This window comes from Centrocercus urophasianus, unplaced genomic scaffold (genome assembly GCF_019232065.1).
Source record: "Centrocercus urophasianus isolate 14NV4802_14NV808 unplaced genomic scaffold, USGS_Curo_1.0 seq_10, whole genome shotgun sequence".
Lineage (NCBI taxonomy): Eukaryota > Metazoa > Chordata > Aves > Galliformes > Phasianidae > Centrocercus > Centrocercus urophasianus.
In genome coordinates this window covers 6,135,034-6,150,260 of record NW_024884142.1, presented here as the reverse complement: position 1 = coordinate 6,150,260, position 15,227 = coordinate 6,135,034, and the positions used below count along the sequence as shown (strand labels likewise).

The 15,227-nt window shown below is 34.3% G+C and overlaps 1 protein-coding gene across 2 annotated transcripts in view; it reads right to left on the bottom strand.

Annotated features, from left to right (window-relative positions):
- NBAS (NBAS subunit of NRZ tethering complex) overlaps window positions 1-15,227 on the bottom strand; it is a 160,150-nt gene that overhangs the window by 35,053 nt on the left and 109,870 nt on the right. The window contains exons 47-49 of one of the 2 annotated variants that reach the window (XM_042823195.1): window positions 10,726-10,812; window positions 8,187-8,382; window positions 2,879-3,004 (exon numbers count right to left, since the gene is read on the bottom strand). In XM_042823195.1, the coding sequence (XP_042679129.1) occupies window positions 2,975-3,004; window positions 8,187-8,382; window positions 10,726-10,812 (313 nt within the window). In that variant the 3' untranslated portion in view covers window positions 2,879-2,974. Of the gene's footprint in view, window positions 1-2,878; window positions 3,005-8,186; window positions 8,383-10,725; window positions 10,813-15,227 lie in introns of those variants that run through there. The other variant, XM_042823108.1, reaches the window with a different exon arrangement.

Sequence of the window (15,227 nt, the reverse complement as noted above, 5' to 3'; positions counted from 1 at the left end):
CTCCTATTTTATTATGCAGGTCCACAATGCCAGAAGCAGACATTGACGTTATGGCAGTAGAGGCTGAACCTTCCCACCAATATTCCATTACATTTTCTTGCCGCGTGGCAGATGGCAGAAGAAGAGTAAGATAGGCTGACAAAATGGCATCTGACATTCGGCAAGCATCAAAGAATCTCAATGGATGCAGTTTTTTCTGCATAGAGGATTTCACATCTTTGCTTCATCTGCATTTCCTGTCAGACATCAGAAATAGCCAGGAACTTCTGACAAACTGATTAATATATTGTTTAATTCCTTATCTGTTTGATATGTAGATCACTAATTCCTAAGAAACGCGTACAGATTCAGTAACCACAAGTGCATTGCCTAATGCATAAACATGTATAACTTGTGTAGTAAATAAAATGCATTCATTTATATTCTGCAGGAGATTGTGTTATAATCTGCAAATACATTTCAGCAGACAGAAAACCTCCTAAAACTGTACTGAACTATAAGGAGAAAAGAGAGAGGAAAACAAAGATACCAATGAACAATGAAAAAAATTATGAAAAGATGTATATATCTAGCTATCTAACATTGAATGAGACATGATTAACATACATATGATTTAAAATACGCATTGACCAGGTGTCAGTTAACATGCAAAAAACTGGAGTCTGCTTAAAGCATGGCTGGAACTATGTAACACAAGGGAGTTAAAAAGATGCAAGTCATTTTAGTTGTAAGCACCAGTTATCAATCACTGTTTCATCTTCATAGCCTAGGTATAAAGATACTTCATTTAGAACATAAAAGGTGATAGATAAGAGACGCAAAATTTTAACAAGACTTCAATTTTCAAATATTACTTTTACATTTAAGCTGTTAAATTAGCATCAGCCATTTCAACCCATTATGCCAAGTGTCTCTTCAGTTTACATTTTCTGATTATCACTACCATTAAGAAGTAGTGCATGCACAAGTTCCCAGCTTTCAACTGTGTGTATAACTTCCAACTCAATAGATTACTCTGTAATTCTAGCTAATAGAGGAAAAATAATGTTAAAACTGTTTTCATGTAACAAAAACTTGTCAAAATTAATGCTTTCAAAATACTGTCCAGCATAAAGGCTAAACTGACAAGTTTAAACAGGCATTTTTAAAAGGAATAACACATATTAAACTAAAACACCTGCCTTTAGAAATAGCAGGTTGTTGACACTGAAATACGACATTAAGTTGGAGTCAGTATCTATTAAAAAAAAAAAAAAAAAGGACAGTAATGCAAGTTTCCTCTACCATTTATCCATGTTTATGACTTGGACCAAGAGCATTTAAAGTGACAAGTGGATGGACAGCACAAAATTATTTAAGCTGTACAAATTTAAATAAACGAGTAAGTATGTTACAGCCATAGAACTAATTTGAAACACTAGATAGCACCATAAAACTGTCATACAAGATGAAGTTACGTGAGCGCTGCAATTGGTTGAATGGGATGTAGTCATCCTCACAGCAGTCATTGCAGTTATAGGTAAGTTCTTGTGCAGGAACAGAAACAATATATTTAGATTTATAGTGCTACATAAAAGAAAAAAAACATGAAAATGGCATATTAATATAGAATGTCTTGAATTTTTAGAAAAAAAGCCCTACTAGCTACATACATGTCAGACAAATTTATATTTTAAATATCAAAAAAGATTAGTGCCTACATACATAATTCATCAAAGAAGACAAACATGAAGTAGTTACTTTTTTTAAAAAAAAAAGTCTCACACTTCTAATGAATATGAACTAGTAGAAATGCCTATCAAGCACTATTCAATGAATAGCTGACAGGAGCTCCTCAGATGATAGGTCACAGACCTAAATAAGGTCAATCATCTATACGTTTGACTGAATGAGACTGTTTGAAAAAAGCATGGCATCAACAGATAGCAACATATTAATTTAGAATATTGATAAAATAAGGCCTAAAGAGAAATGGTTTTACAGTTCATACCTCACAAAGAAAGAAGATCAGGATCAGATGGTACAGGGTAGAATTTCTGATAATTTTATGACTGCTTCTTTGCTTACATAAATTAATTGATGCTCTCAGGGGAGTGCATCATCAAAAACAGGAACATCAGACTCACTGAATGAAATTCCACGGCTTTTGATTAATGTACAGCTGAATTCAAAAGTGCAATTGCAATGCTTGGATTCATAAGCATGAACCATTAATTTCCACAAAGACATCATATTCCTTCTCCAATTATTATTTTCAGGAGGTATACTACATATCACAGTGGGATTGGATGAAGAGGATTATAGTCACAGACACAGAAAACGTTTTAGATGAAATAACAGGACTGGAATGCTTTACTTAAATTGAGCAAGCAACAGAAAAAAAGAAAAAAAGAAAGAAAAAAAAGCATGGCGAAGTACCTAGATTAGCAGGCTTTGATTTTCTGAATTTTGCTATCCTACAAAACACAGGATAGCATTATATATAAAATCACAGAGGCAAAAATCCATCCACTGTGCCAGTATTTTCTGCCTTCAACGCCACAAATTTAAGAAGTGACAACGTAAGGCTGGATTACAGTCCACCCACATATTTCTTTGCTGCATAGTAAGAATTAATATGTCACTAATGAGCTCTTAATTTTTGTGAAACTGAGATAAAAGCACACCATGCCTTCTTTTTTTTTTAAAACCATTTTCCACTTATACCTCCATTACTAAAGAACTGTCGCAGAAAGTGAATTACCCTACGTGGTACCAACTCCAGAGCCTGTTTATCCTCCTCTAAAGCAACCACAGCAGTATCATTCTGTTCCAAGCTTGCATAGGAAACCATCACATTCACTCAAATAATACTGTTTGTCTCTTCAATTTGTCTTACCCATTTTATTTCTGCAGTTAACTGAAAATGATTCATTTGCATTCTGAAGTATTTAATCAATCATATACACCACAGTTTACGTTCCCAAAAAACATTTCACATGTTGTCACATGGAAAAAATTGCATCTGCAAGAAATGGAAATTAGTGTTTTAAAATATTTATTAAAACTTGAAGTTAATTTATTAAACCTAATTTTTACGCTTTTTTAATAGAGAAACAATGTCTCTATAATTATAAACATCTTAATAAATTTTCTCAAAGATGATAGGATTATAAATTCTTCCTCTAATTAAGCATGCTTTTATAAATAAACGATGGGTAAGGATTAAATAGGTACTGTTTTTTCACTTGTACATTGCCAGATCAAGCTAACTGAGGGTCATAGTTGTGTGAAAGTTGATAAAGTTTGCCTTCAGCAAAATGACTTGGGAATTCTCACATCTAAGGCTGCTTTCCATATACTCATGTTCAAATGTAATTGACACAAGTACATGCAATGGGTAAATGCTGAAAATCTACCATTTCAACCAAATTTTTTCTCTATGAAGTCATGGAGTCCTATGTAAACTGAAACATATTTACCATACACTTGGAAAGAGAACCAGAAAAAAGAAAAGGAAGTTTGACAGCCATATACAAGTTTTCAGGAAGTCATTATGTTAATGTAGACATTAGAAAGGTTGCTGAGACACAGAAAAACTGCATCTAACATACATAAATTGCCTACATCAGTAAATGACAGAGGTAGGATTGGGAAGGTGCACATGAAATACAAATTAATCCAGTAATTTTCCAAAGTTCCATTTTAAAAATAAGAGATAAAGAGTCCTAAAATTACTACGTCAAATCTGTATTAGAATTCCTTTCCAATTTTTAAAAACATCCAGCCCTCAGCAGCTCTCAAGCCTGCAAGATCATGGAAAAATTGCCAGTAATGTAATAATGTGAAGGGTAAGAGATTACCTTCTCTAAATGACAAAGCTATTTGCATTTACGTAGCATGCAAACAGTAATTACATTTTCAATTTGCATAATAATTTAACAATCCTTTAAAGACAAGGTGTGTCTTATGAAGGCTTCACAATTGTTAGCTTCTTGTCTTAAACTAACACTTGCTTTACTCATGGAACCTTTGCTAATGCCTTCAACTTCCTGGGGAAAAGCTCTAACTCTCCTTAGTGTAACTGATTCTCCCCAGCTGGACACTGCAGCGAATGACAAAGCACGCTCACAGTGCTTGTTGATATTTTAACTTGCTGCAAGTCATTACAGACCAGATTTTTTTAATATTACATAAAAACAAATAATTTCCCATCTTAGATGGATAAAGCTAAACTTTGAAGTAAACAGCCTACGTTTTTCTCCTCCTCCCCAACATTTTTTTTGTAATGTACAAAAAAGTCAGCATTTTGACCTGTATTTTTCATGCGTCAGTTAACTAGAAAATTATAGAACCTGAAGAGCTCAGATAAAATTCATCAAGGGGATTAAAACAACACATGCCTCCTCCCTCCAGGAGGGTAAGTTGCTACTGGAATGTGAATTAAAGACTCTCAAGCCTTTGAAAAATGAGGACCACTGAATTTTTAATTTTGTTAACTTATCATTAGAGAACTGGAAATTGCTGTGTTTCTGACTGTTTGATAGGTAGCTGCTTCCATGAAGTACATTTTTAATTTTGTAAGAGTTGGCCTGTTTCCCAGAAACACATTGATTTGTGGCACCACTACTTAGAGCACCTAGAGCATAATTAAATATTAAGGCCCCCTTTGATGTATGCCAAGCCTGACTAAGAGGATTAGTAGACACTCTGAGGGTGGCTTTCACACATTTTCTGGTAATTGAACACCGCAATATCATTTTACTTATCTTTACTCAATAGGAATCCACATTCATCCTTTACAATACTTAATATCCCTATTTGTACCAGGGAATGGTGGAGGAAAAGAGGATTGTCTAGAAACATGGAAGAAATGCCAAGCAAGTATGGATAGAACAGTCTGGAAGAAAGATCGTGAGTACTTCTTTGAAATGTTTACAACTTAAACTCCATTAACAAAACCTTTAGACACAATCCTTCACAAGCTAAAATTAACATCTGCTCATTTTCTGCACCCTTTTATTTTTCTAATGAACGTGACTGAGTGTTTTTCTACTTTGCTGGATGAGAAAAGGTGACCAAATGAAAAAAGATGGAGTGACATTAGAGAAACAGATACCTACATACACACACAAAAAATGAACTGACATAGCAGCACACTTCTGAAAAATGTAATTCCTCATACGTTTGACTGGTTTATCAAGAGTAACCCAGAAATTTAACAGAATTTCACAATGGTGCTTCTTGAAGGTCATCTAATCTGAAGCATTAAGCTGTGTAACATAAAAAGCTGTCTGGATAACTCTCCCTCTTGATTTTTCAGCATTCATTTAATTGCTGAATTCTGCAGTTTTACTAACACATCACGAAGGAATGTGAAATGTATCTGGCAAAAATACAGAGAAAACAATATCCTACCTTCAGTTTGCTAATTCACAGAATAAGCAAATCAAATTAAATCAAATAACGTTGTACTTTCTTCTAAGACCAACTTGCGTACTAATGTTTGACATCAGCTGAATAGATTAGAAAAAAAATTACACAGTGAATCATAATGGACATAAATGAAGAGTTCTGAACTTTGGTTACCAGTACTTAACAGATGAACCAATTTGTCTAAATCGCAGACTAGCTACATATCATAAACTATTCATTCAAAGCAAAGAGATCACATCCATCACATTTAGCTCGGACTGAAAATTAGAATTATTTTAAAATACGTTCCAATAGGACTCTCTCAATTCTACTCTGCAGCAGGAATTGTAGTGAAAAAACAATCATATTGATGTACGTACATGTAAGCACAGCTTTCACTACTGCAGAGAAAATATTTTTGAACTTAGCTAAATACCATACGCATAGAAATTTATATTACATATTGTATGCACAGTTGTATATAATTAGCTCTAAAAGGTTTTAGTTTAACTAGCATAGTACTTATGCTTTCTACAACACAGCTTCTTGCAATATCTTCTTATTTATCAGCAAAAGAGTAGAGCATTGAAGTGATTAACTTCTCTGTGCCACGACTTAACAGTGTTGTTTACAATCAGCCCAGAATTCTTCCCTCACCAAAACCATGTGTTTTGCTGCTGAAAACTATCATTCTGAAAATCCACCACTTCAGAAAATAGAAATTACTAATATATTACATGGGGAGGCCTAGGTTGGCTGAAGTCCGAAGTCTACAAGAATTACCCAGGGTTTAGTAAAGATATATGTGTATATGGGCCATGGTGGGCATAATTAACCAGTGGCATATGCAATGCATTTGATTAATTCCTAAAGTGGCATGAAATGAAAGAAAATTAATTCCAGTTTTGTGTTTTGACCTACTAGATTATGTGAGGAAATAAAAGCGATCTGGCATCTTACGTGATTCTTAAGTGTAATGGGTCTCATAAGATTTCTGCCAAATACAAGATCCTTTTTTCTCTTCTACAGCAATGGCTGAAAGCTACTCTCTATTTTTTTTAATTATTTTTTTTTAAACATATTTTAGTTTAACATTTTAGACTTGAAAATGGGTCACAGGCAAAAAAAAAAAAATGTTGTCAAGGGACACTGCATACTAATAACAGAAGCAAACTGAAGATAAAGAATCCAATCACAGACATACACATGCAGTGTCGTTGAAGAGTTAAGTGCTGGTATTACTGTGAATGCAAGAGAAAAAGTAATTTCTAAAGGAGTCAAGAGATAAGCATTTTGTCAAAGATTATGATGATGATTATTCCTTTGGAAGGTCTTGGTAGAGCAAGTCAAAACTGAGATAGTACTTCACGTTTGTTTAAAATTATTACAAAATGCTTTTGAGCACGGATTTTATTTTATCTTTCTAAGTATTATAAATGCTCTATTTTAGCTCCATATGGCTTTGGCACTGGAGGTGGAAGAAGAAAGGCATCCAGGAAATGGAGGAAGATTAACTTTGCTTCTAAATAATTCTAAAGGTATCAACTAATACTCCTATGATTTCAAAATAATACAAGCTTCAAAGATAAGAATATTTCTTCCCATTAAGCATTTACTAGATTTTCATTGAACCTGGAAGACTAAATGTAGAACCTCTAATGCTACATACTTTCTAATAAGCATTTTACCAAAATGAGTAGTGAAACACAGCAGTTAGAAAAGAATCATACATAAAAAATGTTATTTTTGAATATTAATCAATATTTCAATGTTCTGCTTCACACACTGGAACAGGTTGCCCAGACAGGTTGTGGAATCTCCTTCTATAGAGATACTCAACACCCATCTGGATGTTACCTGTGCGACCTATTGTAGGAAACCTGCTTCAGCAAGGAGGTTGGACTCATCTCTTGAGATCCTTTCCAATCCCTGCAATTCTGTGATTCTGTAATTTTCACTCCTGAAAACTTTCATGCTGAGATCTTTATTATCTTAAGTTTTACATATGCTTAAAAAAAAAAAAAAAAAAAAAAAAAAAAAAAAAAAAAATCAAAGCTCATAATCTGTTAATTCAGAAGGAAAATTAGTCTGTCTTAAACTTGAAAGCTCGGGATAGAAGTGCTCTTTGTCTCTTTGTAGGAACAAATAATAACCAGCTTACAGCAAGTTCTTTCAGCAATAATTTTACATTGTTTTTCCTTACTTTGCTCTGAAAAGGACTTTAAAAATCACACTTGGGACAGTTTAAGGTATGAGCTGCTCTAAGAAAAAAAAAACAAACAAACTGTCTTAGGTGCTGCCTCTTCAAAGAGACAGTAGCACACTCCAACTATGATCAAAGCCATTCCCTATCAATCAGCTCTTCCATTTGAGAATGTCCTTGATGTTCCAACTACACATGCATGGTATAAAACTCAGAGAGTACAGAAAAAAGAAAATCTGAATATAATGTCACACCATGTAAATAATAAAGAGGAGAGTAATAGTGACAAGCAGTTGCCTAAAAAGAAAAAATGCAAAAAAAAAGTGAGGAAGTTAAATGCATGCTGTACAAAACAATCATTAGTATTTAATCAAGTTTGGTGTTACTTACTCCTGTTTGTAAATAAAAGCTGAGGATTCCATGAACTATTTTGTTTTTCAAAGAATCACAATTTACTAGAATCTTGATTCAAAAGGAAAATAGGATTAGCACTCATAGTGACAACCACAGACTACAAACTCAAAAATCACCATATAATCCCTGCACAATAAAGTCTCATGCTATCATTTATAGTAGTAAATTTTAATACCTTTGTTTCAGGCCAGCAAGCTCTGAGAACAGCTTGTGTCCTGAAGTACACAAGCAGCTTGCTGTCTTCATCACTGAGGTGGAAGGCTTGTTCCAAAATTTGCAGTACTTTGATGCGAGGCTTAACTGGTAAAGAGTCATCACCACAAAAAGGTCTCAGCCACTCCAGGAGATCATCCGAAGAAACTACTTTTTCCCTGCAATTAAACAATACTACATGAAACATCCTGATCCTATTATCTACATGTATTTTCAAAGTTGTTAATGGATCTGTTCAATACATTTCAAACTTTATCAGAGGTATCATGAATTATCTTTGTGTTACACAGAAGCAGAACCCAGGTAAACTAGTGCGAATGTGGGATTCCTCAGAATTGCTACATGAAGTACAGAGAATACCATGAGCAGTATGATGACTTCTTTTAGATGTGTACTTAGAAGGAGTGTGCCTCTGAAGAGCTTATCTCTGTGAGACTGCTGACAAATCAGACCACAGATCAGGTGCCTGAAGCTAAGTGCTTGATTTTTTTCTTTCTTAATTCAAATAACCTTGTAAATACTACAAAACTCCATTTATCCAGTTATGCATCATTCCCACACTACACTGACTGCAAATTTAATCACAACGGCCCTGAATTTCAGTACCTAAAAATGACCTAATGCAATTGATACTGATTGATAACTGCACTTTATGTAGCCTGACCACTTTTTTTTTTTTTTAATATGATTTATTTTGTTTTCAACTTTCTCTAATGTTGATCTACACTGTTTTCTCTCCTTAAAGGTCCTACTTTATGTTCTACATACATGAATTAACATCACTAGTGGCTCTAGCAATTTGTTGTTTTTTTTTCCTTTATATAATCTCTAGCTAGATGGATCACTGCATGTCCTCCCATGATAACGAAAAATGTTCACAATCCTTTTAAGAAAAAACTGTCATAAATCAATACATTTTGTGTTTTATCACTTTGATAATTAGCAAATATATCTTAATAATGTAATTTAGTTTTTTAAACATTTATTATACTGAATACATTCTAAATTTTACAGTACATTTTACAGTACACTGACTGTCACCAACACAACCAACCTGCTAGCAACTGTAGACGCAGTAATCTAGTCCTTTACTGGCTCTAAATTACTATGTAACAAATAGTAAAAGCCTGTTCTGCTATTTTTCAGTAGAATTTCAAACTAAAGCTTATTTAATTTAAATCAAGAAAATGGTTCCAGGTGGAATGTGATTTATAACTAATGTTCCCTTATTTGTCTTAACGAGGCAGACGGGAAAGTAATATCAGACAGAAAAATACAAATTTATCCTGTCTTGCAGCTCTGAAATAAACATTGACAGCTTAGATATTCAGATTGCAAAGATCTCCATTTTACTTCGTTTTTATATTGCCTGAGTGATGCTGCTGAATGCAGAACTTCAGTAAAATTAGATATGCCTCTGCCAAACGAGTGTCATTCAAACAGCGCACAAAAAGTGTGGAAATTAAGAGAAAGCATCTGAATATTTCCAGCGTTTTGCAGATCTCACACCTGTTTGTTTACATATGCTTTTCCAAGGGGTTTATATTTTGTAAATTGAATAGCTAAGCTTTACGAAGATAAATAAGAACAAGTACTTAAAAGAACGTAAATAATCTCCTGTAATTGGAATGATTTTCACTTTAGCTTATTGTTTCAACAGTTAAATTTTGAAGTATGTATCTAAAGACTCTGGAAAGTACATTTCAGAATATAACTAGAGTTTACTTTCTCATTCTACATTATAATATTGTAAATTAGATTTATTGCAGATTTTGACAACAGTCTTCTTCAGTATCCAATATTTACCCAATTTAATATTAGTGGAGGAGCCTCTGCACAATTTAATTGTTTTTGTTGGCCACTGAAGAGCATGGGGCTTTATTATTTTATTACTTTTCAATTACTATTATTAGACATAAATTCTAAAGTTCATAAAACTGAAAAGACAACTGATTGCTTTTCTTTCTTGTCTTCAAGAAAGATACAATGGAATATGCATCAGTGAGAGAGGCAAATCATTAAGTAAGTTGATATATGAATATTCACAAAAGAGAAGACACAAAGAGAAGCGTTACACAGCATTTGAGTAATTTTTTTTTGTGCTGTACTTTGCATACATTGACAAGATACCTCAATTCAGGTATCTAAATGTTACTCTATTACATGTAGCTTATTTAATAAACTGAAACAAAAGCAAGGTTCTACTTCTAGACGGAGTTAGGGCAGAAATACCTCAATTTCCTCAAATCACCATTAAACATTATTACATAAATCTTATGTTCAATGACTTCTTTCTTCCAAATGCTCAAGTAAAAGGTTCTGTTAAGCTTCAGATTTTGAGCTTCATAAGCGATAGCAGGTTAAGAATAAAATCCTGTAAAACTAAATGCAAACTCGTTATATACATCTGTGAAGAAAAATCATCCATACTCAATATTGTACCTTCATTCCTACATAGTATCTCTCAAAGCCTTAACACAGGACTCCACATAAGTTCTTACCCTTTTTCAACACTGGCATGCACTGCAGAAACAATGCCTTCTAGGATTCCAAGTGGGTCTTTGACTGATGTAGAACCATTTCCACTGCTAAAGGAAGACACAAGAGTCACTGTAAAAACAGTCCTTAATGGTGTACTTAAATCTACCCAACTGTAGAATATATATGAATCATGTAACAGTTTTGGTAGTTTTCTGCTTTTCCTGCTTAACTAGTAGCCCTTGTTTTCATATCTTCCTGGACTGAACAAGAAAACAATAATTTTGCCAATCTTCAAAGTTTGTGAACGCTGCACTGAAGAAAGGCAGGCATACAGTCTCCAAGTTAGTTTACTGAGGATGACTCAAAAACCCACGGATAAGTGTATTTTCCCTACTGTTCATCAGCCTATCAAAGTTATTCTGCTATTAAATATGTAAAATAATAATAATAAAAAAAAAACACAATAAAAAATGATTAAAAAAAAAACAAAAACAAAAACAAATGAAGCTGTTACTGCCCTAAAATGGTTAGATAAAATAAAAAGATCCTATAGGTCATTAAAGAAATAATTATGTCAAGATTCCACAAAGACCACTGCCTTGTTTTTTTCCTAATAATTTACAATGAGCAGCTACTGACAGGAACAAATATAATTAATGAAGGATTCGTTTTACTCACAGATTATATGCTACTTTATGTATGTATTAAACAGCACAGGATTCAGTGTTCACCTCAAAACTCCTACATACGAGCCTCGAGTAATAACACTGACAAAGGCTTATTTTGATCTTAGTTCAGCTTCAGAAAAAGTGATGCATATTTAATCAAGTCGCTCAAATACAATAAAGTACAAAGTATACTTGAAAAGGGAATCAATTAAACCCATCTACATATTTTAACCTAATTAAACTGTTCATTGAAAACACATTATATTCTTTTATCATTCCAGCCCTATTTAGCTCTGTTTTGCACTTCATCTAACTACCAGGAAAATAATCAAACCATATACTGTTGGTGCTATCGGTTCAAGCTGGAGAAAGCCATAATGTCAAACAGTTATTTCCATTAGAAGTATCACGGAATCATATAATGCCTGAGTAGCAAAATTACCCTGAACAACTCCTGCTCAAATGACATGAGATGGTGAAAAATCTGGGTTTTTTTTGTTTTTGTTTTTGTTTTTTTTCCTGTTAGATGCTCAGTCTAATAAGACTTTTTACCTCATTCAAAAAAAAAAAAAAAAAGTCTCACCATTAAACACAAATTCAAAATTTCAACCAACCTGTCCTGCTCACTGTCTGGCAAAAACTCCCAAAATTTTAAGAAACACAAAACCCATCTGAACACCTAAGCTGAAAGATTTAGAAACTGCAAGTGAAAGAAGTCATAATGTCTTTCTTGGATAAACTGTCTTCCCTCATTACCTAGACTCCTCTTAAGCAGAGGATACAAAATTTTTCTTCATCATCCATGAGCTTTCCTAAAGTCACAGATCATGGAATGTTTCCAATATATTGCATGAGTGATCTTGGTAACATAATAAACTGAATCTTAGTTAAATGTAATCGGATTACCATTGATTACCAAAATCTTTTCCATACTATCAGTTCTTTTTATTAAGAAACAACTGATTTATATTGGTAATAGCTGTTTCCAAACCACAAAAGCATCAAATCAATTCCTGCATAATGTTTTAAGTATGTTCTCTTGGAGAGGTTTTATACCTACTAATGCAAGATTTTCTACTTTAAATTTTGTGCACCAGAATTGTGCACCAGAAGAAAGTCAAGGAAGATAAAAGCAATTGACAAAACTGGACAATACTGTTCTTGAAATTATAGTATTTGACAAATAACCATTTTTTAGATGAGAACTGCTTCTGAGAAGGTGTCAGAGGTGTTAAGCCTATGATATTGCATGTTATTTAAAAATGAATAGAATCCAATACTTCCACTGGAAGGAATTTAGTGATATTTGAAGGTCCAAGCCTGACCACTTCAGGACTAAAAAGTTAAAACGTTACTGAGGGCATTATCCAAATGCCTCCTGAACAATTACAGGCATAGGGCATCAGCCACCTCTTTGGGAAACTTCCCCGTGTTTGACCAGCCACAAGGCAAAGAAATTTTTCCCTCTGTTCCAGTTTGAACCTCTTCTGTTGCAGCCCTGTGTGGTTCCCATCCTGTCATCAGTTGCCATACACAAAGCCCAGTACCTCCTTCTGCTTCTCCTCCCTCAGGAGCTGCAGGGAGCAGTAATGTTGCTTCTCAGCCTCATCCAGACCAAACAATCCAAGTGCCTTCAGCCTCTGCCTCACAGAACGTGCCTTGCAGTCCTATTACCCACTTTTTGTTGCCCTGGACACTTTCAAAGACCTTAATGTCCTTTTTATATTGTGGAGCTCAGAACAGCAAATTAAGTTTAAATAGTATGAGAAACATTTCTTTTGTATGGCTGGCTATGCTATGTTTAATGCACCCCAAAACACAGTTTGTTTCTTGGCTGCCAGGGTACACCGCTGGGGCATGTTGAGCCTGATGTCACATCAACGTGGCCCAGGTCCCCTCTCTACCCACTCATCTCCCAGTCCAGTACTGCTGTGTTCCAGGGGCAGAAGCCAGCAGGACACCAAGAAGTAATTTACTTTTACAGAAACACAATACTTCGTAAAAGATTCCTCTATCACAGACAGGAAACATTTCAACACACTTAATGTGTTTCAAGGGAGGTTGCAGTTACAAAACTGAAAGAAAGGATGCATATTTTCAATCACAGAAGTGCATTTCTGTTTCACTTTCATGTACATCGCAGATACAACCATGATTTTTCACATCCATATTAGCTTTTTCATTTATAGTTACAGTACCTTCATTACATTCCTTGTCACCATCATTACAGAAAATCCAGGGAAACTCCAGTTCAGAGTTATGAGCCTACAAGTATTACTTTGAATGTTAACTGTCAAAGAAGAAATTTGTCTCCTGCAAAACTATTGTATAAAACAGTCCTGTATCAAAGACCAAAAAAATAAAATTAAATTAAAAAGTTAAAAATCTGAAGAGTTTTCCCTTGAAATGCTACAATTATTAAAGAAAATTCAGCTTCCTGGGTTCACAGGAAAGACTTCTCTAGTCAGTTTTTTGCCCATGAATTCTGAAATGAAAATGCTGCATAAAATGCTGCAGTTAACGTGCTTCGATTTGTGTTATGTTCTCTCTTTAAAGCTAGTATTTGAGCACAGAATAGAGATGTAACCTCTTTCATTCAAAGAAATTGCATCAATGCCAATAGGCTTAAGAGCTGCCAAGACACAACCTTCCTTCTAAGTTCTTGCTTTTTTTTTAGAGTGATGCTACCTTATAATATTGTCTTACTGAATTTCATAAGAGGGAGGATATTACTTCAAGGATTTTCTATTCTCTGATGGATTTTTACTTCATGCTTCTTACCATTCTAGTAGTCAACTTTCCACTTCTTGTTATGCGACTACTACCACCCCATGACTTTCATCTCTTGGCAAACATACATATATTAACCAGGGCATTTTGTTTTGTAACATTTCACTTTTATTTTTTAGCATCAGTTTATGGATTTATAAAGAAGAATAGTGGTCAAAAAAATCACACATCACACACCAGTTGAAAAGGTGTGAATTTCTGAGTTTATCTGAGGTGTCAAACTAAGGCCCCTACCTCCTCTCCCTCCTGCCCTCTCCCTCCCCCCCTCCATTTTGTCCACAGGAGGGATGCATCTTTAATGAAAAGTGCTGGTTAAGAGTTACTGGTCATGGTCTGCAGAACAGAATTTTTAACCACCTTTCAGACATTTCTGCTTTGCAATGTCTATATAAGAAAGGTATAATTCAATTCAAAGAAAAAGTATTAGAAAGGAGAATTTTAAGAAGTTTCATAGACTGCATATTAATGAGACTCACTGATGTTGAATTAAGCCATAAAATTTAAATCCAGATACATCACACTTCCATATTCCAGCTAGGCACATTAGACAGTGGTCATGTAAAGCCAAATTATTATTTACCAACTGGACAAACCCCAGCAAGACAGACAGTATTACTGATGTCCCTATGTAAAAGCTCCACCATCACTGAGGATGCTGTGAATATCAAAACTGAGTGACTTCAGGAACACATTTTCTGACAAAGACGACTGCAAATGCTTTGACAGGCTGCCTTCTTTTTATCTGTGGCTCTTCAATTTGCTGTAGTTTACACATAATCACTGGGAAATAAATAGAGATGTAAATTTTTTTCCATGCTAGACTTACGTTATCCTGTTATGTCCACTCATATCATCCTACCCACATATAATTTTCCCCCATGACAAATAAACCAAATAAATTCCCTAAGTTTTATCCATCTAAACTGGTATAAAATGTGAAAGAGCCTAGCAGCAATTTAACAGTAGAATACTTCCATGTGTGTTGCATGCAACTGCTGTTTGGAACAGAAGTACCTTGGAAGAGTTTTCTGGAAAAATATTAAAATGAGAAATATCTGTCTATC